The sequence below is a fragment of the Mandrillus leucophaeus genome, unplaced genomic scaffold (assembly GCF_000951045.1).
Source record: "Mandrillus leucophaeus isolate KB7577 unplaced genomic scaffold, Mleu.le_1.0 Scaffold61, whole genome shotgun sequence".
In the NCBI taxonomy this organism is placed as follows: Eukaryota; Metazoa; Chordata; class Mammalia; order Primates; family Cercopithecidae; genus Mandrillus; species Mandrillus leucophaeus.
The window spans coordinates 3,886,616-3,914,398 of record NW_012106586.1 but is presented as its reverse complement, the minus strand read 5'-3'; the positions used below and the strand labels follow the sequence as shown (position 1 = coordinate 3,914,398).

The 27,783-nt window shown below is 38.8% G+C and overlaps 1 protein-coding gene across 1 annotated transcript in view; it reads left to right on the top strand.

Moving 5' to 3' along the window:
* The window catches only part of USP12 (ubiquitin specific peptidase 12), a 52,597-nt gene that overhangs the window by 13,558 nt on the left and 11,256 nt on the right, over positions 1–27,783 (top strand). Inside the window, exons 3-6 of the mRNA XM_011999961.1 lie at positions 6,902–7,131; positions 12,532–12,608; positions 12,726–12,809; positions 26,796–26,993. Coding sequence (XP_011855351.1) covers positions 6,919–7,131; positions 12,532–12,608; positions 12,726–12,809; positions 26,796–26,993 — 572 coding nt within the window. The 5' untranslated portion in view covers positions 6,902–6,918. The remainder of the gene's footprint in view (positions 1–6,901; positions 7,132–12,531; positions 12,609–12,725; positions 12,810–26,795; positions 26,994–27,783) is intronic.

Sequence of the window (27,783 nt, the reverse complement as noted above, 5' to 3'; positions counted from 1 at the left end):
AGCCGTGGGAAGCCATGAGAGGGTTCTGAGCAGGTGGATGGTGCGTTCTGATTTGCTTGAGAAGACCCTCTGGCTGCTGGGTGGGCATGGGCAGCATGAGAGTAGAGATGGGAGACCAGCCTGGAGGCTGTTGCAGTACCCAGGTAGGAAATGGAGTCATCTCTTTACAGGTACTGCCTGTGGGTGATCTATTATTTTGGAAGAAATACATCATAGGTTGGTGATCTGATTGTGTTAGCTAGAGTTAACCCTCACCTGGCCTGTTTGGGATCGGTTCTGGTGGGCCTGAGAGCCACATCAGCTGGCATCTGTAGCTTTGTGCTCTGCTTCCTGAATCTGAGCAATGTCAGTCATTTAAGTTATTGTTTGGGGGCAGATCTACTTTTCTGTCATCATCTTAGCTGTTTCAATCCCTATTGTCCATCCATCCATCCATTCATTCATTCATTAAAAAATGGGAAAGACATCCCACCATTATGTGGCAGGCACTGTTGTCAGTCCTAGGGATACAGCAGGGAATGAGCTAGAAAGGGTCCTTGTTCTTAAGGAACCTGCATGGACATAGCAGCTTTTCATGTGCCGTGGAGAGATACAAAAACAGATAAATTTAAGTCTTGGTCTCCCTCAAGTGACGAAATTTTAGTTGTTCACAAATAATACCTATTAAATATCTTGGAGTAAATAATTTCTTATGTTTATTTCAAGCAATTCTTTTTCTCCAAAAGAGCATAAATGGTATTTTGTGTAATGAGAGCTCATAGCTATTTCTGAATTGTGAGGAGAACATAACCGATTTTTAAGCAGTGTTTTTCTTTTTTTTTTTTTTTTTTGCATTATTGTTGCAGCTATATCAGGACTATAGTAGTTTATAATCATACATTTATTTAATAATGAAATTGTCTGTCTCTCCCACTAGACTGTCAGTTCCATGACGGAGGGAACCCATTTGTTTTTGCTCACCATTGTATTCCCAGCACATATTCCAGTTCCTGGCACATAGTAGGTGCTTACTAAATATTTATTGAATGAGTGAATGAATGAATGACATTGTTTAACTTCCAAAGCAAATTTGAAGTCCACCTTTCCCATTATGCTACTTAGCAAAGAAGAAAGCAAACCATAAGAAAACCAGGGTTTTACAAATTAAATACAATAGAATTCACAGGGATTGTCCTGAGGTCCTTTATCAGTGTTAATTTGATGTTTATGCAGTCCTGGTTGATGTTTTTAAAACTATAGTGGCTGCTTTCAGGTACAGCAGAATTCTGGCATATTCAGTATACTCTAAGGAAAATGGACTATAAATAATTTTAGAAATATTTCAACAAAAGTTTAAAGATTATTTTTTGGTTTCCTTTGCATCTCATTTCCAGAGCATTCATGTCGTGTGAGGTATTTTTGTGAATATGAAATCGTTGCTCTGTGTTAAAAGAGCATCCAAAAAAAGATGTAAATTTTTAAAAAGCGAAAACATTTGCACATTTTTGCTTAAAAGGTAATTATTTTGAAAAACATGTATATGCTAAATAATTTTTTTCAACAGGGAAATTAACGGGAAAATTAGGCTACTTCAGATTGTGGCATCAAGCCAATAAAATCTTTTTACTAGTTCTCCCTGATTATTCTTCTTTTTAGATTCCTCTAGGACTTTTCCAGTTGGTTTCCAACTTTTCTTAAGCCCCTCAACTCAACTTTAGCATAATTACCTTCCACTCCTTGTCTCAGTAGACCTGTTTGAGGTGGGTGGTTCCAGATTAGTGACCTGGAAATGGGTGGGTGAGTGAGAGATAAAGGTTCTTGAATTGTAAGAGATTGAGGTACATGCACGTCAGGAAGCTGCCTAGACACTGACATGTCAAGGTTGGTGCAGGAGGCGGAGCGGAAAGAGAAACCGTGAATCAGGCTGTCAGTGGATGAGGAGGAGGTTGGGAGATGGCCTCAGAGAGAGGAGGGTTGAGGGTCATAGTATGGCTGGATCTTGGGCACTTTTGTGATTGAGAGCAAGTAGCAGTCGGAAACTAGAAAATGCCAAAGGTTGCTAAGGCAAGGGAGTTTGTTTAGAACAGAATGCAGGACCTAGAAGGAGCAACTTAGAAAGGGTTGGGAACAAATGAAATCCCTTATTTCCATTCGGAAATAAGGTACAATAAGCAAATGAGAGTAGCAGAGGATAGGAGATTGAGGTTGAGAGGGGAAGTGTTTATTACTTTCAGGGATGGAGGATTACTGCATTGAGGGGCAAGGTTAGATAATTTACTTCAGTTAGCTCAGCGGTGGTCTAGACTTTTCCAATTGGTGAAACCGTGTGAGGTTCTATGTACGACTTGGCCCAGCCTTGGAGGGATGGAGTGGACTGCTGAGAAGATTTTTTGAGTTTCAGGCTCAGCGTTGGGAGAGGTTGCATAGGCTTCTGCTCTGAGCAGGGTGAAGGGAATGGCGTCCCAGTGCTTTAGATCTACTGTCTCTTACGGACAAAAACCCACACAATGTACCAAATTCAAGATTAGTTGTTAAGTCCACGTAGGCCACTACGGAGCACTTAGAACTCATGACTTTTATTGCTCTTAAGCATAACATGGGAATTTTGCTAAAGGCTGATGGGTCCCTCAGGCTAAACTTACAGCAGAGAAGTGAACTGTGGCTTAGTTGGGCTTCAGTTGCATTCTTAATATTATTGTACTTTATTTGAGACCCAAATTTGTGGAATGGATTTGGATATATGAAAATAACTAAATAATGAACATGAAAAAATTATTGTGAATTTTACCATGTAATGCAAGAGATGTCAGGGAAAATTCCTAGGGAGAAAGATTCAGGGTCTATAAATTAAACTTGTCTATTTGCAGTGTGAAACTGAAGGAAAGGAGACTCAGTGGGTTAAGTGAAGGGAGCTGACTTGAACTAGGTAGATTTAAATGGAAATGGAACAGACTAGACATGCAGGAAATGAACTTTTAAAATTGAAAGGGTTTGGAAAGTAATTGTATATGAAGAGTATGCAACAGACAGGGAGATTGCTTGAGCCTAGGAGTTCGAGATCAGCCTGGACAACATAGCGAGACCCCCACCTCTTAAAAAAATGTGTAACAGGCAGGGACAGGGAGCGAGGAAGTGGACTTTTTGCATGGAAAGCTCTATTTTATTTTTAAGCATACAAATAATACATGCATACATTCTTACAATAAAATTTCAGTACCAAACAAACCTAGAAGTTTCCCTGAGTACTCTGCTTCCTCCCCAGCTTCTCAGTCTCATGTTCCTTTGAAATACCCTGATCCTACCAAATCCTTTTCTATGTATTTAAATACATATGTCCAAGTAGGAAGCCACAGTTACATTTTTATGGGGACTTACAGTGGTTGTTTCCTTTTCTTTTTCTTTTTTTTTTTTTTTTTGCGAGACAGAGTCTCGCTCTGTCGCCTAGGCTGGAGTGCAGTGGCGTGATCTCAGCTCACTGCAACCTCCACCTCCCAGGTTCAAGTGATTTTTGTGCCTAAGCTTCCTGAGTAGCTGGGATTATAGGTGCTTACCACCATGCCTGGCTACTTTTTGTATTTTTAGTAGAGATGAGGTTTCACCATGTTGGCCAGGCTGGTCTCGAACTCCTGACCTCAAGTGATCTACCCGCCTCAGACTTTCAAAGTGCTGGGATTGCAGACGTGAGCCACTGCGCCCAGCCGGTTTGTTTTTGGTGAGCGGGATCCACATGTGTTTAGCATCCTTGTTTCGCTTTCTGTCTTGGAAGTTTTGCCATGTTAATTCATATGGAACTGCTTCCATTTTAACCGTTGCCCAGCATTCCCTAACAAAATTATAGCATAATTTAAATAAATCATTCTCCTGTTGATAAACATTTAGGATATTTTCAGACTTCTGTTATAAATAAGCAGCCGTATTATGCTTGTTTCGGTACATGCACAGATACTTACCTGGCATCGACACCTGGGAGAACGAGGTTGCATTATTTTAAATGTGTTACCAAAATTGCCTTTACAACACGCCATGCCAGTTTATGCTCCCAGCAGCAACAGTTGAGAATGTCCATTTCTCCATACTCAAGCTAACACTGGATGGACACTGAGTCAGTTTTTATTGTGCCAAAGTGATGGGCAAAATGATATTTTGTCATTGTTTTAATTTTTATTTCCCAGTCCCTTGTCATGTATTATATAGGCATTTATATTTCTCCTCTGAATTGGCTATTATTTTCCTTTGCCTATTTTTTAAATTGGTTTTTTCTTTTCTTGTTTTGTAAAGGGTTTTTTTTTTTTTTTAATATTCTATATATTAAGCCTTTACATAGTCTGGATATTAATATGCAAATAATTCTCCTTGTTTGTCACTTGTCTTTATTTATGTTGACTTTGCCATACAGAAGTTCATAATTTTTACGTAGTCAGTCTTTGATGTGTTTTGTATTTTATTCAGTAGCAACAACAATATAGGTTGAGCATCTGTAATCCAGAAATCTGAAACTTTTTGAGCTGCAGGATGCCACATGGGTGGCTGAGGTAGTAACAACTTTACTTTCTGATGGTTCAGTGTACACAAATTTAGTTCCCTGCACAAAGTTTTTAAAAATACTATATAAAGTTGCACTCCATCGTGGGCAACAAGAGTGAAACTCCGTTTCAAAAAAAAAAAAAAAAAAGTACTATATAAAGTTACCTCCAGACTATAAGGTGTATATGAAACAAATGACTTGAGTCCCATCCCCAAAATATCTCATTATGTGTGTGCAAATGGTTTCAAATTTGAAGCAGTCTAAAGTCCCAACCACTGCTGGTCCCAAGCATTTTGGATAAAGGATACTCAACCTGTAGTGATACTGCCAATATTGTTACTGTGGTGGTTGTTGAACAGAATACAAAACCTATTGTTGTATTCTAAGCCCTTCTAATCTTTCTACCAGCCTTGTGAGGTGTAGGTACTGCTGTGAGCCCCATTTTTCAGATGAGGAATTATGGCACAGGGAGGTTGAATAAGTTGCCTATGCCACGTGTGCAGTTAGAGGTAGAACCATAGCACCAACCCAGACAGCCTTGCTCTAGCAGCTGTGTCCTCCACCCCCATAAATAGCTTCACTGTTCCCTTTCTGTTTTTACAATAACTTTGCAAAGAAAGATGGTATTCTGGATTTTTTGTTGTTGTTGTGTTGTTTTGTTTTGAGACGGAGTTTTGCTCTTGTTGCCCAGGCTGGAGTGCAGTGGCGCAGTCTCGGCTCACTGCAACCTCCACCTCCCAGGTTCAAGCGATTCTTCTGCCTCAGCCTCCCAAGTAGATGGGATTACAGGCATGCGCCACCACGCCCAGTGAATTTTTTGTGTTTAGTAGAAACTATGTTGGTCAGGCTGGTCTCAAACTCTTTACCTCAGGTGATCACCTGCCTTGGCCTCCCAAAGTGCTGGGATTACAGGCATGAGCCACTGAGCTCAGCCTGCTTTTTTTTTTTTTTTTTTTTTTAACTTACCATGGGATTGAACATTTTCTCATGTTTCTTAGTCTTTTGATTGTTTTTTTCTTATCAATCAATTGCAAGTCTGTTGCCCACTTTGGTTTTCTTTTATATGAGATTTGCTTTTATATGTTGAAAATGTTAATAATTTTCAGATTTCACTTTTTTTAACTTTTTAAAAGATTTCTAATACATAGAACTTAATTTTATATAGTCATATCTGTATCTCTTCTAAAATGTAGTTGTTAATTCCTTTTATCTTAGACTTTCCCTAAATTTTTTTCTAAATTTGTATGCATTCATTTTTAAAATGTAAAATTACCTATTTTAAAATGTAAAATGACTCCTCTGAAATTTATTAAATGTACATTGAGAATCTAAAAATAAAATGTCCTAAATAGGTAGGTTTTCTCAATGCATTTTATTGACCAGTTCATGTATGTGGGCTCACACTGGGCATTACTTTGTGTGTGGCATGGTGGAGTCAGGCTGCCCAGTTTGAATCCTGGCTCTGCCATTTCTTGGCAGTGTGACTGTACCCTCTCTGGTCCCATTTTCATGTTTAAAAATAAAGTTAGTAACAGTATTACATGGTTGTTGGGGATCCAATGAGATACTGCCTCTGAAGTCCTTACTTCTGGGCCACCACGCTCCAGCCTGGGTGTAGCCATTTTCAAGCTTCATCTTTACAAAGTGCCCAGCAAGTGGGCGTTGGACTTACTGTTCTTGGTAGAGTGGTGTATTGCCAAGCACAGGGTAAAGTGCACTTGATGTTAGCACCACCAGTATTTCAATTATATTTACTCACTTGTGTAACTGCAGGAAATGTTTCTTGGAATTACAAAATCTCACATTTGGAAGGGACTTGAGATTACCTAGATTACATAGATAATTCTTGATAACATGATTCTTAAACCTGACTCTGCATTAGAGTTAGTTGGAGGAGCTTTGAAAAGCCCCACATTCTGGCCTCACCCCTTACCAACTGAATCAGAATCCCTGGGATGTACGGTTCAGTACTTTATTTTTAATAAACTTTGTGGTGGGTCTTAAGCAGTTGGCTTGGCATTGGCAAATGGTTGTCAACTTCTGCTTTAAAGCTTGCCATGTTGAAATATTTGTGGAATAATAGGTTAGGTAAGCTAATAAGCAATTTCTTCTTAAATTCTCAGTATCTGTTATGCTAATGTATGAGGATAGGTTTTGCCCTTTTCTCATGGATCAATTAGTAGTATGTTTAAACAAGATTTTCATTAATTTTACATTTATTTTCCCCAAATACAGATAAAAGTTTTAGATGTGAAAGTTATTTATTTGTTATACATTACAAAAACCTTGTGCATTTATATTTTAGTTTTGACCCAATACTAGATATTCTTTTATAAATGGTTTTTTATGAAGTTTTAATTCTGAAATAATTATCTAATGTTATGTTTTTATTTTCAGAGCTTTTTGACAACTACATGCAACAAGATGCCCATGAATTCTTAAATTACCTGCTAAATACAATTGCTGATATTTTACAAGAAGAGAGAAAGCAGGAAAAACAAAATGGTCGCTTACCTAATGGTAATATTGATAATGAAAATAATAACAGCACACCAGACCCAACGTGGGTTCATGAGATTTTTCAGGGAACATTAACTAATGAAACCAGATGTCTTACTTGTGAAACTGTAAGTATATCATACAATTTTGTATAGAGAAAAATTGAATCATTACGTTAAAGGTTGTTCTTTGAGAAAGAGAAGAATGGAAGATGAACTTGAAAGTTGTAATTCTTAAATATTGGAGTTAAAGATGTGTTTTTCAGTTAAAAGGACTCTGTCTGTGTTCTTAATGTAATGTTGCTTATTGACAATGAATACCTGAGGTGATAGAAAGATGTCGTACCTTGAACTGTTTGATTTTCTTTCAGTTTAGGAGGCCATAGACCATGTTGTGAAAATTATGTCTTAGGACATAATCTCATAGGATCATACCGATCAGGGAGGCATACTAATTTGTTTTTCCTTTTTCTACAATTACCTTTAGTATCCATTGTTGGAATTAAAAACTAAAGCATACAGTGTACCCTCAAGGAGGGGAAGATATCCCACTTGCTGTACACTTTGTAAAGATGAAGCTTGAAAATCATTACACCCAGGCTGGAGTGCAGTAGCCTTGACTTCCTGGGCTCAAGCAATCCTTCCATCTAAGCCTCATAAGTAGCAAGGGCCACCAGCACGTGCCACCATGCCCAGCTAATTTTTGAATTTTTATTTTTTGTAGAGACAGGGGTCTTTCTGTGTTGCTCAGGCTGGTCTTGAACTCCTGGGTTCAAGCAGTCTTTCTGCTTTGGCCTCTCAAAGTGCTGGGATGACAGGTGTGAGCCATCATGCCCGGCCAGTCGTGTTCTTTAAAGCATTTTCCCCGTTCAGTGCAGAATCCGGTTTGGAGGGGGGCATTGCATTTAGTTGTTTCTGTAGCCTTTTTTAACCTGAAACATTTACATGGTCTTTTTTTTGTTGTTATAACATGGAGATTTTTTAGGAATATGCCTCCCCAGACTTTTTAAAATGAGATGTACTCATATTTAGTTTCTCTGATGTTTCTTCCTAATTAGATACAGGTTATGCATTCATGGCTGTAATAATACATCGTTCATGTTGTGTTCTTCTTGGGGCATCACATCTGTAGGCACACACTATCCATCGTCCTCTCGTTGGTGAAATTAATTTTTGATCACCCAGTCAAGGTGGTGGTGTTTCTCCATTTGATTTATTTATTTGGAGACAGTTTTTTGCTCTGTTTCCCAGGCTTTAGTGCATGACACTGTTATAGATCATTATAGCCTCAGACTCCTGGGCTCAAGTGATCCTCCTGCCTCAGCCTTCTGAGTAAGTAGGACCACAGTGCCTGCTGTCACCCCCAGCTAGTTTGTAAATTTTTTGTAGAGACAGGGTCTTGCTGTGTTACTCAGGCTGGTCTCGAACTCCTGCCCTCAAGCAACCCACCTGCCTCAGCCTCCCAGAGTGTTGGGATTACAGGCATGATCCACCGTGCTGGGCCAGTTGTTCCATTTTATGATGACTTTTTTTTTTTTTAATCCCCTTGCAATTAATAGGCTGTCTGGGGGGAGACACAAATACTTCCCTCCTCATCGAAATCTCGCCCAAGATTCAGCATGCCTTTATGATTTTGCCTGATCTCGTCTTTACTATGACAGTTGCGCTGCTAGGTTTTGATAACATTGGAAAAGAGGATCCACAGGCAAGAAAGCTAAGAGTCCTGTAAAGTCTCCATAGTTTTGCCTTTTCCAGAATATCATGTAGTTGAAATCATACAGGATGCAGCCTGTTTGGATTGGCTTCTTCCACTTAGCAATATGCATTTAAGGTTCTTCCATGTCTTTTTATGGCTTGATAACTCATTTCCTTAATTTTCGGCTGAGCAACATTCCACCGTATGCATGTGCTGCAGGTTTTAAAGTTCATTCACTCACTGAAGGACGTCTTGGTTGCTTCCAAGTTTTGCCAATTATAAATAAAGCTCTGTAAACATTCATGTGCAGGCTTTTGTGTGGATGTGAGTTTTTACTTCCTTTTTGTAAATATCAAGGAGCATGATCACTGGATTGTATGGTGAGAGTATGTTTAGTTTTGATAAGAAACCAACATTCTGTCTTCCACGGTGGCTGTACCATTTTTCCTGCTTACCAGCAGTGAATGAGAGTTCTTGTTTCTCCACATCCTTGCTGACATTTGGTGTTGTCAGTTGGATTTTGGCCATTCTAATAAGTGTGTAGTGTTATCTCATGTTAATTTGCAAGGCCCTAATGACATCTGTTGTTGATCGTCTTTTCATCTGCTTATTTATCATCTATATATCTTTAGTGATGTGTCCAGATCTTTTGTCTATTTTTTTAAATCAGACTGTTTTCTTTGAGTATTGTTGAATTTTAAGTGGGTTTTTTTGAGGGGTATAATTTTGGATACTAGTTCATAAATCAGGTGGGTTTTTTGCAAATATTTTCTCCCAGTCCGTGTTTTTCATTCTTTTAGCACTGTTTTTGGCAGAGCAGAAGTTTTGTTTGTTTGTTTGTTTGTTTGAGATGGAGTTTCGCTCTTGTTGCCCAGGCTGGTGTGCAGTGGCGTGATCTCAGCTCACTGCCACCTCCGCCTCTGGGTTCAAGTGATTCACCTGCCTCAGCCTCCCAAGTAGTTGGGATTACATGCATGCACCACCACACCTGGCTAATTTTGTATTTTTAGTAGGGACGGGGTTTCTCCATGTTGGTCAGACTGGTGTTGAACTCCCAAACTCAAGTGATCCGCCCACCTTACCCTTCCAAAGTGCTGGAATTACAGGCCTGAGCCACCGGGCCTGGCCGGCAGAGCAGAAGTTTTTAATGTTTTAATAAAGTCCAACTTTTTCTTTCATGCATTATACTTTTGGTGTTGTATCTAAAAAGTCATCAATAAACTAAACGTCCCTTAGAATTTCTCCTATGTTATCTTCTAGGAATTGTATAGTTTTTCATTTTTAAATTTAAGTCTATGATCCTTTTTGAGTTAATTTCTGTATAAGGTATTATAAGGTGTATTCTGGGTTAATTTTTTTGCATGTGGATGTCCATCTGCTCCAGCATCATTTGTTGAAAAGATGATTCTCTATTGAATTGCCTTTGCTCCTTTGCCAAAGATGAGTTGACTCTATTTGTGTGAGCGTGTTTCTGGGCACTCACTTCTGTCCTGTTGGTCTGTATATCTGTTCTTTCCCCATTACCATGCTGTCTTGATTACCGTAGCTTTAGAGTAAGTCTTAAAGTCAGGTAGTCTCGGTCCTCTGACTTTGTTCTTCTTCAATATTTTGTTGGCTCTTCTGGGTCTTTTGCCTCTCTATGTAAACTTTAGAATCAAGTTTGTCGATATCCACAAAATAACTTGCTGGGATTTTGATAAGGATTTTGCTGAACCTATAGATCAAGTTGAGAAAAAAATATCTTGACAAAATTGAGTCTTCTTATCCAAGTATATGCACTATCTCCCCTTATTTACCACTTTTTTTGCTATCTTTCATTGGAGTTTGGTAGTTCTTCCTTGTATCAATGCCACGCGTGTTGTGTTAGATTTCTATTTAAGTATTCATTTTTGGGGGTGCTAAGCACCAACTATGCCAGGTAGAAGATGGTAGATGACTAAGACATAAGCCTCTGATCTCAAGATACTCCTGTGGTAATGAAGACTGGCAAACCAGTGTTCAGGCAATTCCAGTACAGTGTGTTATTGTATGTGTATGCACAGGATGCCATGCCAGCCAGAGAATGGTAGACCTAATCCAGGTGGGAATGGGAAGGATTTGGATAGGTGAGGGACGGGCTTCCTGGAGGACCTTATGCTTGTATTTTAGAAATGCAACTGGTAACGTCTCAGGTGGTAGGAAGCTGGTGTCTGTAACACCCTTTTCTGGTGTTCTCTATGAGGGTTCCTTCTCAGTCTCATTCATTAGCTTCTCTTTTTCCATTTTTTAAATGTGGGTGTTCCCCAGGTTTCATTGTCGGTTGCTTCTCACTCTGCATTGGGAGGATCATGATCCTGTTCCATTTTATTATCACATGTGCTGATGAGTCTCAACTCCAGATCTCCACCCTAGACTTCTTCCCTGAGTTTTAGACTAGGATCTCCCCATATTGTGTATGACATGACATTAGGACATATTAGTCCAATAGCAGCCAGATGTCTTCACAACCACTTTGGAGAGTGAAATACTGCCCTACTTGGTGACCACTTGGCACCAACCCAATTGCAAATATAAACGTAGTAATTCATGCGCCCAGGTGATCTAGAGCATCTTTGTGTCTAGGTTTTTACATGATCATAAAAGTGAACATTTCAAATGACCCCTGAGGCAGTGTCTGAGGACTTCTTTTTGAGGAATACAAAATTGATTTTGAGAAACACCAGACTGTATAACTTTTACTTCTCTATAGCTTACATGTAAATTCCTGCCTGATCTGGCTTTAGCCTACCTCTGCCATACTATCTCTTGTCACCCTACCCACTTTTCTACAAAATTGATGTATTTTCCTTAAACATATCATGTTCTCTTTTTTTCTCTCTGAGTTGTCTGTGTTCCCCCTTCTTTTTCACCAGACTTTTTGAGACTCAGGTCAGTTATCTTGTAGTGTTAATGTATCTTCCATCACACAGTGGAATGGCATCTTAGAGAAGGGGTTTAGGTCCTACGGTTAGCTTAATGTTGAAGTCAAGGGAAGTCAAAATCACCATTGGAACTCCCTTCAACTGTCTATAAAATACGTTCTGCACAGTACCCTGGTTTACTTACATTTGCATAAATACATACTATGTACAGCCACATGTTCTATGACAACTTACTGAGCTTATAATCTCGATGCAGTATTAAAGTGGGATGGTGTTTGCTTAACTGAGTGGATGAGAGGCACAGGGAGCTGAGTCAGACGTATCTTCTGTTGCACATGTACCTTCAGGATGGACTTGCTGATAGATATAGCTAGGAAGATTTATGTCTAAAGTTCTGTCCTATTCCAATTCACATGAGCAAGTGATAACTTTCTAAGATTATTTACCCATAAATCAAACAAAACTTTATATTACATTTTTAGGAGAAATAAAGTCAGTCACAAATGAAGAATGTAATTTAACATTTTGGGCTAAATTTTTTTTTTTTAATGACAAAACAATACAGATGTCCTGTGTGAAGCATTTTTATTCAGTCTTGGCCTATGTTTTTTTAAGAATCAGTGTGTATGGTACAGTTTATTTCATGCTTTAAAATAACACAAAGACTTTGGAAAATCATGAACTCTCACATCATACTAGCCTTTGCCAGAGAGAGTCAGTCAAAAGTGTACTTTGGTGTTTTATTTATACATCTGGTATGGGTTGTTTATTCAGTGTCCTTTTGGATAATCCAAATTAAGTAGTTTTCTTTTGAACTTGAGGGAAAAGAATTGTTTACTTACTAATAGTAATAAAATGCATTTAATTCTGTTAATTGGGAACTGTGGTTTACTAGTATTTGAAAAAATCAAAGATAATTCACTATTTTTACAGATAAGCAGCAAAGATGAAGATTTTTTAGACCTTTCTGTTGACGTGGAACAAAATACATCAATTACTCACTGCTTAAGGTATATGTAGAATTATTTAGTTTGAAATGTAATAATTATTTTTAGTCTGGAATATTTTTTAAATGGATAATGATTTCCTGGTATCTACAAAATAAATTTGTTTTGAATTTCACACAGGGGTTTCAGCAACACAGAAACTCTATGCAGTGAATACAAGTATTACTGTGAAGAGTGTCGCAGCAAACAGGAAGCACACAAACGGTAATTTAGTGCTTTATGGATTTTTAAGTGATTTTTTTTTTTGCAATTGGTGTTGGAGGTGGGCTTGGAAAAACAATCTAGGAAAATTTAAATTGAGTAAAAATTCTTAATTCTATCACTAACAGTTAATGTTCATTAAGTATTACTAGGTAAATGATATTCTACTTGATGTTTCTTTTACAAAAACTCTGTACCCTCAAGTGATTTCCTATGTCTAGCGATTATTTAATCATCATAAACCAGTACAGTTAAAATATTTGGCTTTGAGGCTTTCCTGATGATGTAAACTTTTTTCTTGGTGAAGAGAGTTGAGGGAGATAGGACTCCCCATTCTCCATCCCCCACACCCCCAGTTTCTGCTTTTCCTACATAGGATGTTGTACATTCTCTTAGCATGTTATTGTAAGACTGGTTTGGTATCAATAAATGGAATAATAAACATCATCATCATCATCATTACTTCTTATTTTGAAACAATCTCAAACTCAGAAAAGTTGCATGAATAGACCAAGAAAGCTTTTTTACCCTAAATCATTTGAAAGTGAGTTACTAATATGTACCTCATGGCCCCTGGCACTTTAATAGATATTTCCCAGTAACAGGGACGTTCTCCTATGTTTCCACATCCATCCAAATCAGGAAAGTAACACTGACATGCTACTGTTACCGCAGTAACAGATACTTATTTTGGTATCACAGGATGTCCTGGTAATGACCTTTATAGAAGAAGGATTCTGTCCAGAATCCCACATTACATTTAGCATTCGGTCTCTTTAGTCTTTTTCAATTTGGAACAGTTTCTCAGTCCTTTCTTGACATTAATGATACTGACTTTTGAAAATCATAAGTTAGTTATTTTGTAGAATGTCCCTTATTGGAGTTTGTCTCATGTTTTGCTGTGGTTAGATTCAGGTTATGTATCTTGGACAGGAATCTTACAGTGTTTTTCTCATCGTGTCCTGTTAAGTAGCATATGTGACTTGATTTGTGCCGTGTGTTGGGGGTATCCCCAAGATCACTCCTAGGACAGGTGATTTCCTAGAAGGACTCACAGTGCTCAACACCCAGGCATGCTCACAGCTAAGACTTATTACAGGAACTGGATACAAAACACAGTCAGCAAAGAGAAAACCAGGCAAGCGCCCGGAAGTAACTGTCCCAGTGGAGTCACAAAAGACAGTTAATTCTTCCCACATTGAATTGTGACAACACAGGAAGCTCATTACAGACTGAGTGCCCTGAGTTTTTATTTGGGGCTAGTCACGCAGGTACCCTCTGCCTACCATGCCCCCGAATTCCAGACTCCCAGAAAGCAAGCAGGAGTTCAGCATAAACTGCCTTGTTTGTTCAAACAATTTAGGCACAGCGAGACACTCTTATTATTTGGCAAGCGGTGGGAACATGTCCGAAATCCAAGTTTCCAGATGCTAAAGGGACCATCCACGCAAGCAGGCCTTTCTAAGGATAGTTTGAGGCGATGTGAATCCTTTTCTGAACCTCCCATTACTGTTCTTGGCTGTTGTTGAATGTTTGAGTGAATGTTGTCCAGATGTTTTACAGAGTTCTTCATGTTAATCTTTACTTTTTCTCATTGTAATTTAGAAGTATTTTGTGTAGAAGTATTTTGAGATTGTAAATATTTCATTCTTCATTGAACTTTCATTTTATTCACTTTTAAAATCTTACAGTGGACCCAAAGGTTCCTGTTTTATTCAATGGATTGTTATCCATTAGCATTCTTACTTCCATGCTCACATTATCTACAATCTGGCCAGGGGGAGCTCCTCCAAGCTGGCTTTTCTCTTGATGTGCCCAGTCATTCTCCAGGATTTCTTTCCTTTCTGACTGAAGCTCTTCAGGCTTGTTTTGCTCTTTCTTTGCCCCTACTCTGGAATAAGCCATTTCTCCAAGGAGCCCTGGTTTCTTTTAGGGGAAAACGATAAACTAAGACCTTCTGTAGTTGGGCTCATTGCTATTGGAATGTCATTGTTCCTGAGCCCGCTTAGTGAGCAGAGCTAGAGGATAGATGAGTATTTATAAACACACACACAATTTCATATCTGCATTTTTTTCCCTTCTACATCTATTGATCTCTTTATCTGGATTGAAAACCATGAATACCCAGTGATAATCTTCTTGTAGCCACCACCGTAATATTTGTAATTCCTTTCTCCGACAGTACATTTGGCTGCTCTTATCCTTACTGTATTTACTTATTTGGTCAGCGCACCTTTAGGTAACCCAGCTTGTTCTCTCTACCTTCCTGCCCCCACTCCCTGCATGCACATGCGCGTGAACACACAAACACACACACCCTTCCCCACTATATAGACTTATTTGGTCGGTGCACTTTTTGGTAACCCAGCTTATTCTGTCTGCCTTCCTGCCCCCGCTCCCTGCATGCACACACATGCATAAACACACACACACACGCGCGCGCGCGCACACACACACACACACACACACACACACAGACACACCCTTTTCTGCTTGGGCTTCGCCTTCTCCTGCCTGTACAGATGTCTGTTATTTGGCCCCATCAAATAGTTGAACTGAGTTGTTCTTTAAGGGAGGGGAAGAGCTCAGATTTTTAAGTGATTATGTTTTTGTTTTGGTCACAGACATTTCCTAGGAAGGAAAGTGTTTTTGGTAATGGACCACAGAATCAAAACAGATTACTCACTGTTTCTGTCCATTAGTGTATATGATGGGGAGCACCTCAAAGAAGTTTAATCAGAGGGATAGGGGCTAAGGCATTACATTCATCCTGAAAACGCCTTCGAAAGTACCTAAGACCATTGGATAAGTAAGAGTCAGGGACTAAATGTAGCTAAGAGAAATACAACTTTCAGACTACTGACTGTAGGGAGGAAGGCCCATCTGTGAGCAAAAGCCACCCTTTCCCTCAAATGATGGTTATACAAGTAATCACATGTGAGGAATTGAGAATTGTCTGTAAAATCGAGCTCTTTGTTTTAAAGATGTGAAATTTTAATGTATTAGAAAATACATGAAGAATGTGTATTCTTTGTAAATAAATTAGAAAATACAGATAAATGTAAATCAAGAATCACTATAAAAGCTATAAAATGTTAACATTTTTGTATATATCTTAGATTTTTAAAGTGTGTATGTATATACACACATAGTCCCCAAAATGCTATCAAACTTTATGTGCAAGTTTGAAACTTTTTTCACTTAAAAAATTGCGACCATGTTAATGAAAAAATATTTTTATATCCTTAGGAGGTGGTGCATTGTGTGTGTGTGTGTGTGTAATTTTATATATATGTATATATATGTGCATGTATATATGTATATATTTTTTAAAGAGACTAAAGATCTCTCTCTGTCACCTAGACTGGAGTCCAGTGGTGCGATCTTAGCTCACTGTAGCTTCAGACTCCTGGGCTTAAATGATCCTCCTACCTCAGCCTTCTGTATAGCTGGGACTAGAGATGTGTGCCACCGCGCCTGAATAATTTATTGAATTTTATTTTTTACGCAGGATCTTGCTATGTTGCCTAGACTGGTCTTGATCTCCTGGCCTCAAACAGTCCTCCTTCCTCAGCCTCTGGTGTGGCTGGAATTACAGGAGCCAGATACCACGCCTGCTGTGTAGTAGTTATTTTTTTTGTATGAACTTACCATAGTACCATGTATCTACCAGTTGTCTAAATCTAACAATTTAGATTTTTTACACTGTTATGAACAGTAAACAGTTTTGTGTGTATATACACATATTCCCCACATATTTTTGGACACTTTGTAGGATGAATTATGCATAAGTTCCTGGAAAGACAACTTTACAGAAGTTACGTATTTCTCATTAGGATCTAGCATCAGCCTTTCTGATAATTTGTGGTGTGATATTGAGCAGTTTATTTAGTATTTTTGACCTTTACTTGGATGAATTCACTTCTGAAAGTTTATAGTTTTCAGTTTTGGAATAATAGGATAAGCTTGTGTTGAGTATACAGATCATAGTTCTTACTAAAAAACCAAAAATCAATTTGACAGCCAGACGTGGTGGCTCACACCTGTAATCCCAGCACTTTGGGAGGCCAGGGTGGGCAGACCGCCTGAGGTCAGGAGTTGAAGACCAGCCTGGCCAATAAGGTAAAACGCCGTCTCTACTGAAAATAAAAAAATTAGCCAGGCATGGTGGCACACATCTGTAATCCCAGCTACTCTGGAGGCTGAGGCAAGAGAATTGCTTGAACCTGGGAGACAGAGGTGGCAGTGAGCGGAGATGGCATCACTGCACTGCAACCTGGGCAGCAGAGCAAGACTCTGTCTCAAAAAAAAAAAAAAAAAAGAAAAAAGAAAATATTCCATTATAATAGTATTAGAAACAATAAAATATTTAAGAATAAATTTACATGGCAGACTTGTATGTTGAAAACTGTAAGATGTTACTGAAAGAAATTAAGATACAAATAAATGGAAACACATCCTATGTTAGTGGGTGGAAGACTTAATATTGTTAAAATGTCCATACTACCCAAAGCAATCTAGGGATTCAGTGCAGTCCCTATAAAAAGTCCTATGGCATTTTCTGCAGAAATAGAAAAAAACATCCAAAAATCCACGTGGGATCACAAAAGACCCTAAATAGTTGAACAATCTTGAGAGAGAAGAACAAAACTGGAGGCATTAAACTTCTGATTTCAAAATATATTTCAAAAATACAGTAATTAAAACAGTATGCTACTGGCCTAAAGACATATGGACCAGGTGGAACAAAATGGCCCTGAAATAAAACCATACATATGCAAGCAACTGATCTTCAACAAGGGTGCCAAGAATACACAGTGGGAAAAGGATAATGTCTTCAGCAAATTGTGTTGGGAAAACTGAATATCCACACGAAAAAGAATAAAGTTGAACCCTTACCTTACATCATCTACAAAAATTAGCTCAAGATGGATTTAAGACCTAAAACTATAGAACTTTTTTATTTTTATTTTTTCCATCTCACTCTGTCGCCAGGCTGGAGTGCCTCCCCCTCCCGAATAGCTGGGACTGCAGGCACACACCACTACACCTGGCCAATTTTTGTATTTTTAGTAGAGATGGGATTCCACCATGTCTTGAACTCCTGACCTTAGGTGATCCACACACCTTAGCCTCCCAAAGTGCTGGGATTACAGGCATGAACCACTGCCCAATGTTAATTTCTTTCTTTTCTTTTCTTTTCTTTTTTTCTTTTTTTCTTTTTTTTTTAGAAATGGAGTCTAGCTCTGTCGCCCAGGCTGTAGTGCAGTGGCATGATCTCAGCTCACTGCAACCTCCGCCTCCCAGGTTCAAGCGATTCTCCTGCCTCAGCCTCCTGAGTAGCTAGGACTACAGGCATGCGCCACCACGCCCAGCTAATTTTTGTATATTTAGTAGAGACGGGGTTACATCATCTTGGCCAGGATGGTCTCAATCTCTTGACCTCGTGATCTGCCCACCTCGGCCTCCCAAAGTGTTGGGATTACAGGCGTGAGCCACCACGCCCGGACAATAATTTGTGTGTGTGTGTGTGTGTGTGTGTGTGTGTGTGTGTGTGTATAAATGCAAACATGGATTTATGAGTGACAAATTTCAAGTGCATATTTTTATTGTAGTTAAAAAGATAACAAAATATATAACCTAGTTTGAGACCAGCCTGGCCAACATGGTGAAACCCCGTCTCTACTAAAAATACAAAATTTAGCCAGGCATGGTGGCAGGAGCCTGTAATCCCAGCTACTTGGGAGCCTGAGGCAGGAGAATCACTTGAACCTGGGAGGCAAAGGTTGCAGTGAGCCGAGATGGCACCATTGCACTCCAGCCTGGGTGACAAGAGTGAGACTTCATCTGAAAAAACAGAAAAAAAAAAAAAAATTCTCCCAAAAAGGTTCATCCTGAGAACACTGAAGAATGATTTTTGGGAATGTTAATGATGTGCCACAAAATTCGTATTTTATGATCAAATGATTTGCTGTATAATATTTTATTTTAGATATTCATGCTCCTGAAGACTCACAAAATAAAGGAAACTTTATCCAGCCTTTTCCAGAATTTACTTGCACATAGACTCCGTTTATATAGCATGCCTATTGAACTTTGTAAATAGCACAGTTCCGGAAAGATAGTGGTTTGGGAAATGTCACTCTAATGGTCAACTATACGTTTATCCCATGGGAGGTTAAAGCATAGAGGTGAGAGGAGAGTGATCACCCTGGGGAACTGTAATGAGAAAGAATTGATGGCTGTTTCAGGTGTTGATTTCCTGTCCCTGGCTGCTGGCATGGGGGTGAGGGGGAGGCTGAGGCTGAGGTCTTGGAGAACAGCACATTGCATTTCACTTTACAGCACCTCGCAGATCCTGCGGTTTTTACAGATTGAAGGTTTGTGGCAACCGTGTGTTGAGCAAGTCTATGGGTGCCATCTTTCCAACAGCATGTGCGCACGTTTCCTGTCTCTGTCACATTTTTGGTAATTCTTGCACTATTTCAAACTTTTTCATTATTATATTGTTACGGTGATATGTGATCAGTTATCGTTGATGTTACTATGGTAATTGTCTTGGGAGCACCATAAAGTGCACCCGTTTAAGATGAAGAACTTGGCTAGGCACGGTGGCTCACACCTGTAATCCCGGCACTTTGGGAGGCTGAGGTGGGCAGATCATCTGAGGTCAGGAGTTGGAGACCAGCCTGACCAATGTGGTGAAACCCCATCTCTCCTAAAAATAACAAAATTAGCCAGGTGTGGTGGCACATGCCTGTAATCCCAGCAACTTGGGAGGCTGAGGCAGGAGAATCACTTGAACCCAGGAGGTGGAGGTTGTCGTGAGCCGAGATCGCGCCATCGCACTCCAGCCTGGGCAACAGGAGCGAAACTCCATTTCGAAAAAAAAAAGATGAACTTAAATGTTGTGTGTTATGACTGTTCCACCAACCTGACGTCTCCCCACCACCACCTCTCTCTCGGGCCTCTTTATTCCCTGAGACACAACAATATTGAAATTAGGCCAGTTAATAACCTTACGTGGCTTCTAAGGGTTCAAGTGAAAAGAAATATTTGCATGTCTCTCACTTTAAATGAAAAGCTAGAAATAATTAAGCTTAATGAATAGGGCATGTTGAAAGCCAAGATAGGCTGAAAGCTAGGCCTCTTGCACCAAACAGCCAAGATGTGAGTGCAAATAAAAAGTTGTGAAAGATAATTAAAAGAGCTACTCTAGTGAACCCACAAATGATAAGAAAGCAAAACAGCCTTATTGCCGACATGGAGAAGTTTGGGTGGCCTGGTTAGAAGATCAGACTAGCCACAACATTCCCTTAAGCCAAAGCCTAATCCAAAACAAGGGCCTGTCTTCAATTCTGTGAAGGCTGAGAGAGGTGAGGAAGCTGCAGAAGAAAATTTTGAAGCCAGCAGGGGTGGGTTCATGAGGTTTTAAGGAAAGAAGCCATCTCCATAAGATAAAAGTACAAGATGAAGCGGCAAATGCTGATCTAGAAGCTGCAGTAAGTTATCTAGATTGCCTAGCTAAAATAATTGTTGATGGTGGCTACACTAAACAACAGATTTTCAATATAGAGGTAACAGTTTTCTATTGGAAAAAGAGGGCGTGTAGGACTGTCATAGCTAGAGAGAAGTCAGTGCCTAGCTTCAAAGGACAGGCTGATTCTCTGGTTAGCAGTTAATGCAGCTGGTGACTTTTAAGTTGAAGCCAGTATTCATTTACCGTCCCTAAAATCCTTGAGTTCTTAAGAATTATGCTGAATCTACCCTGCCTGTGCTGTAGAAAAGAAACAAAGCCTGGATGACAGCACATCTGTTTACAGTATGATTTACTGAATATTTTAAGCTCACTATTGAGACCTGTCACTCAGAAAAAAAGATTTCTTTCAAAATATTATTACTCATTGATAATACATGTGATCACCTAAGCACTCTGATGGAGACACACAAAGAGACTGATGTTGTTTTCATGCCCGCTAACATAAGCTCCATTCTGCAGCCCATGAATCAAGGAGTTATTTTGACTTTCAAGTCTTATTATTTAATATTTTTTAAGGCTATAGCTGCCATAGATTGAGATTCCTCTGATGGATCTGAGCAAAGTAAATTGAAACCCTTTTGGGAAGGATTCACAATTCTGGATGCCATTAGAATATTTGTGATTCATGGGAGGAGGTAAAAATATTAACATTAGCAGAAGTTTGGAAGAAGTTCATTCCAGCCCTCATTGATGGCTTCGAGGGGTTCAGACTTCAGTGGAGGAAGTCACTGAAGATGTGGTAGAAACACCAAGAGAACAAGAATTAAGAGCCTGAAGATGTGACTGAATTGCTGCAATCTCATGATCAAACTTGAATGAATGAAAAGTTGCTTCTTATGGATGATCAAAGAATGTGGTTTGTTGAGATGGAATCTACTCCTGGTGAACATGCTGTGAACATTGTTGAAATGACAACAAAGGATTTAGAATATTACATAACCTTAGTTGATAGCAGCATCGGGTTGAGAGGATTGACTCAATTTTGAGAAGTTCTGTAGATAAAATGCTATCAAACAGCATCACATGCTACAGAGAAATCTGTGAAAGGAAAAGCCAGTTGATGTGGCAGACGTTCTTACCTTATTTTAAGAAATTGCCTCAGCCTGGAGCTTGCAGTAAGCCGAGATCGCGCCACTGCATTCCCCTCCAGCCTGGGCGACAGAGCAATACTCTGTCTCAAAAAAAAAAAAATTGCCTCAGCCACCCCGACCTTCAGCAGCCACCATCCTGATAAGTCAGCAACCATCAACCTTCAGACAAGACCCTCCACCGGCAGAAAGATGATGATTCTCTGAAGGCTCAGATGATCATTAAGTTTTCAGCAATAAATGATTTTTAAACCAAGATAACAGACTTTTCTTCAGACATAATGCTATTACATACTTAATAGACTACAGTATAATATAAGCATAACTTTTATATGCACTGGGAAACCAAAAATGTGTATAACTTGCTTTATTGCGGTCTTCACTTTATTGCAGTCTTCACTTTATTGGAGTGGCCTGGAACTGAACTTTCTGTATCTCCAAGGTATGCCTGTATTTCTGTCACTACTCTGTGGGATCCAATGATTAGTGACAATGGACTGGGAGCTGAGCTCTTTGCCTTCTCATCTTTCCTCTCTCAAGTCTCTTTACTCTCCCTTTATTCCGTATGTGCCTGACCCCACTTTTGGGACCAGTCCTGTTCTTACCAGGTATTGAGAAGACCCATGCATGACCAGGTGACTCAGCATCACATTGTCATGGCCACAGTCCATCTCTGAGTATCTGCCCTAGATTTAATGATTGAATTGCTTCCTGTTTGTGAGATGAAGGCCCTTCCTTTTGCTTCATTTTCTTAACTAGATTCATATATTTTTCCCCTGTAGTCAGTCCCAGTCATGGTAACTTGTGTAGTATCATGTGGAATCATATCAGCAATAGGGATTTGCCTTGCTATAGTCAACATCTCCGACCACCTCTTGCACACACAGCCCCATGCAAGTCTTCTGGAATCTGAGTTGGGTGGGTCCTTCCATCTGTTGAGAAGTTGGTGCCTCCTGGCTCCCTGCCTACATGCCTACCTGGATCTCCACATGTCCGTCCCTCAGTACTACGTTTTATACACATGTTGGGGTACGCCATGAGCCTCATTTGTGCCTGTAACCCATCCCCCATTTTGACAGATGCTGGAGTTTAGGTTCTGCTACCTAAATGTCCTCTCATTGCTTATATCTCACGGAGTCACCTTAGTGACTTTCTCACATAAAGCATTCTATTCGCCCTGACCACCTCATTGTAATGTGTCACAATTAATCCTTGTTGATGGCACCTTTTAAAAGGGCATGGAATTCAGTCCTTGGAACTGAACGTCTGTACAATTATTAAGCTTTTCTGTGTGGTCAGGACTTCTGTGCTGACAGGATGTTGGTAAGCTCTTAAGTGCCTGTGGCTGGGGTATTATATTCATCTGTGGCAGAGCTTGCACATAGTGTCCTCTGGATCACATTCCAGCTGTAGAACTCTGTTTGGCTCACACAGTTTATAAAAATAGGAAATTTACTTTAAAAAGGGTTTCTGACTTGAGAAAAACAGCTGATTCCACTGGATTCCGGGGTCTGCATTCCATCCTGTACTGGTGTTGCTTGCCTGCGGCAGGATAGTTGGTATTCCGGTTGAGGGTGGTTGCGGGCAATGTCAGTCCTTCCTCCAGCTCCTCCCCTAGCCTTTTGGACTACTTAGCACCTGATGGCTCTGGGAAGGACTCCCCCTTGGGCTACTGGAGAAGGGAGTTTCTGGGAATTTGGTTCAAATTCCCAGTTTTTGACCAGTCACTGACAGGTGCTAAAGAGCATATGAAACCCCAGCTACCTTGTGGTCAAGAGAAATCGGAGGTGAAATTTAGACTCCAGGGTTTCTCTTGACACTGAGCTGAAGCCACTCTTCCTGGGATTTTGCTTGAGATTGAATCCTTACCTGCTTTCCTTCCCCCCGCCCCCCCACCATACACAGGGAGCATGACATTAATAAATCACAGGCCTGGGAATTCCTGTCTCAGGGTCTGCCCTAGGGAACAGGACCTAAAATGAGAGGATGTTGTTGTCTCATAATAATCATCCATTTAAAAATGTATTCTGATTTCCTTTGTGATGTTCTGTTTGTCTTATGGCTTATTTAGAAATGTGTTGCTTAGTTTCCGTAGCTAGGGGGTTTTCTAGATTTTTTTATCAGAGGACATACTCTGATTTCATCTTTGAAATTTATTGAGACTTCCTTTATTGTCCAGTACATTAGTGAGTGTTTTGGTTGAACTTGAAAAGAATGTATATAGTGCATTTTGGGGTTGAGTATTCCATAAATGTCAATTAAGTCCATAGTTAGGATGTTCATATTTTCCTGTCCTTACTGATTTTTTTTGTTAGTGAGAGAAGTCTGTTAAAGATTCCAATTCTGATTATGCACTTGTCTGTTTATTTCTGAAATTTGAAAAAATTTTGGAGCACATGCTTTTAAGATTGTTATGTTCTCTTAGTTAATTGACCATTATTATGAAGTATTCTTTATTTCTGGTAAGATTCCTTATCTTATATGCTTTGTCTGACATTAGTATAGCCAGCTTACTTAGGATTGGTGTTTACATGGTATGTCTTTTCTCATCCTTGTGCTTTTTTGGAATAGCTTTAAATTATAACTAGACATTATCAAGATAAGCAACCCCCTGTTATGTTATAATACAACAAGAATGCAATTTGTCATTTTAAAGATGTAAAAGCAAGAAAATGCATAGAGTTGTACCTCAGTATCAGTTGGTTCCAGGGCCCTCACCTACAGCAAAATGCATGGTTGCTCAAGTCCCTGATATAAAATGACAAGTGTTTGCATATAACCTATGCATATACTCCTATGTATTTCGATACCTAATACAATGTAAATGGTATATAAATAATTGTTGTACTGTGTTTTTTAAAATGGCATTTGTCTTTTTTATTTTTAGTTATTTATTTTTTGGGTATTTTCAATTCATGGCTGGTTGAATCTGTGGATGTGGAACTCCCAATATGGAGGGCCAACTGAGTAATAGAAATTCATCCAAATTTTAAGTAGTTGTTTGTGTGGTCTGTAAATGTCATTAAAAAAAAATTTAAATAGAAAATTGATATCTGCTTACAGAAGATTTTTAAAAATCAGTGTTTATTCAAACTTTAAATAAAAAGGAAAATAATGATCTCTGTCCTCCTCTTTTTTCTTCAAAATGTTTGTCTTTTGTAGAAAACACTATGTTCTAAGACAACTTTTTTTTATAAAACAATGACAGTGATCAAGACCTCCCTAATGTAGCCTCCCTCGCCACAAGTTGGAATGGAAGGAAAGCCAGAATCTTATGCATTCTTTGGTCTTAGTGTTTGGAACAGGAAGTCAACTTCTTTTCTCTTCCTTCTGCTGCAAAATCTACATGAGTTGCACACTCCTTACACGTATGTTCAAGCAGTTGTCTGCCTTTTCTTCTGGAACCATTTCAATGTGAGGGAAATTTTGTAAGCTAGTCTCTCATCATCTTTAAGATATGGCTCCACACATACTTTTGCTTGACAATTCCATGGATAGCTGGTTTCTTTGTGGTAGCCAGCACTTCTCCCCTGGGAGGATCTTTGGCAAATAGGATTCATATTCTTCATGTGTTGTCTTATCAAACATTGTATCTGCTATTACTGAGACATTTTCTCTTTTCTGCATTTGGACTCACCGCGCCTTGTGTAATTGCTAAAAACACATGTTCCCTAACCATCAGGCCAAGTTCATTCTCTTTCCTCTTCCTAGTCTTACCTGACTGCCATTTATTAATAGTACACTGACACTCATTTTATGCTGAGAAAATTCGTCTTTTGCATCTACCATCCATTGGAAATTCTCAAAGGATACCTTGATGTTTTGTAAAGATTTCGTTTCAGGAACTATACATGGGTAATTCGTAGTTGAATTAAATTTTATGTATAATTTTACATCCTGATTTCTTAAGTGTTTTCCCATGTCACCTGGAAACTTTCATCAGCATTGGTTTATTTAAGTTGTACAACACTCTGTTATGTTTGAATTCTAATTTATTTCTACATTTCCTGTTGTTGAATAGTTGGGATTTTTTACAATGTAAAAGAACTCTACAAGTAGATTATTCTCATAAGGGATGTTTTTGAGATTATATATTTAATTTATGTTTCTAGAAATAGGATTAGTGAGATAAAGGCCGAAAAGGCTCCCAATTCATATTGCTGGATTGCTTTCTAGGAGTGACGAGTTGTTTACCTTTACTTTGGCTAATGTTTCCAAAAGGCCAAGTTACTCGAATAGTAAGTAATTTAGGAATAATAAGCTATCCACCATATTTAAGACATGTAGAATGCAGATTTAGTATAATGTTATAAAATGATTTTTCATTTATTAGAGACAGTGGCTTACCATATATCTCACTTGTTTAAATTGTGAGGAGTATTTTGCTTCACCAGACCCATTTAAAATTCAGTTCTGCAACATTTGGCATCTATCCTATGTCAGGCATGTTGCTAGATAGTGGGGAAATAAAAATGAAGGGAATGCTTTCTAGCTGCCATGAGTTCAGGGCCTAGAAGAAAAGAACCGTAATCACCTAAAATTGTTACCATGTAATAAGCTTGACATATATAAAGTGAACCTGTAAAGCGCTGATGGAGGATTGAAGAGAGCAGGTATTTGTGCCAGAGTGTGTGACATTTGAGCTGAGCCATTAAAAGAATAGATTTTTAGGTGAAGTAGGAGTACAAAGGCACTCTCGGGGAGAAATGGCATTTAAAGGCATAATAAAGATTATTTAGAACATGAAGAACAGCCTGTGTTTCACAATTAAAAACTTAACTCCTAAGTTTCCAGGTTATTTTATTCCCTTTCTAGGATATACATAGTCATTTTTCTTAATATGGAGTTATTTCTTGTCTCTGACAAGCACTTTGAATGGTCTTTAGCGCTTTTGTTGTTTTAGTCTCCTATTGTCAGTCTGTACCTGCATCATATAGATTGATAGAAAAAATAGATTTCAGTCTACCCAAGTCCAAAGGCATTGTCAGTTTCAAGAAACTTGTTTTCCCTCTACCACTCTTGAGCACCCTGTGCATTTAGCCTTATTATAAGAGATGTGTGTTTGAAAAATACAGATTCCTTAACCAAGGACTAATGCCATTCCATCTGTTTTGGAGCCATGTTGAGTGCTGTGTCAAATTATGTGGTGTGGCGATGATCGGTAGGGTGGGGTCGTCCTAAGATGTTCAGAACATTGTTTTGTCATTATAAAAATAATTGGTAGAAATGTGCGAAACTGGGCAGTGCTGGGCTATTAAAACTGACCATTGACTATCTGTTCGTTGGATATCATAGTTTGATAATTCAAGGACATGGTGGATATCTTTTGTGAAATTTTGTTTTCATTTTTATTTTTAATAGGATGAAAGTTAAAAAACTGCCCATGATTCTAGCTCTACACCTGAAGAGATTTAAATATATGGATCAACTTCATCGATATACAAAACTCTCTTACCGGGTAGTTTTCCCTTTAGAACTTCGTCTATTTAACACTTCAGGTGATGCCACCAATCCAGACAGAATGTACGACCTGGTTGCTGTTGTGGTTCACTGTGGAAGGTAATTGCAACTCCGGGGACATAGTAGTGGAATTTCTAGGTTAGAAGAGCAGTGTATATTCAAGATGTTCATGAATTATTCAAATACAGAACTTTTAGAAATTCTGTATTCTTCTCAAGATAATTTTATTTCAAAATGGAGTTTTAGCTTTACATTTTATCATTCCTTAAAAATTTTATATGTTAAAATATATTGTTTTTATTTTTATTATTTATTACTCTGCAAGTACTATATCTGATTTTCTAGAACTTTGAGATCTGTTAGTTTTTCTTTTCCTTTTTTGGGGTGTGTGTATAGAGGGTTGTTGGTTAAAATAAATCACTTCTGAGTTTAATTGCATATGTTCAACATATCAGTGGTTGTAAAAAGCATTTAAAATGGCATTGGAAGTAATCTTCAAAGATTCATTTTTTGATTTTACCTGGGTGTGTATTTGTCATTTCCTATTAGCTAATTTTGCTTTCTGTCTCCTTCTCATCTTCTTTTCCAGCGTGGTATACACATCTTCTCTGTATGAACATACATACCTGTAACTGACCTTATTAAATACATCAAAAAATTCTCAAACTGCAAGAGCATCACATAATCAGAACTTGTATTTGGAACATAACCGTCTTCATTGACTGCTTAGAATTTCCTTTAGTAATTTTAAAGCAGGCACTCATCATTTTCCCCTTGGTTTTGGGAAACTTGTACTAACAGCATGTTTTATCCAAATAAAAAAAGTTCCAGCTTTCTCCACTTCAGCCCGCCTCCCAGCTCTCTGATTAAAATTTTTTTTTTTTTTTTT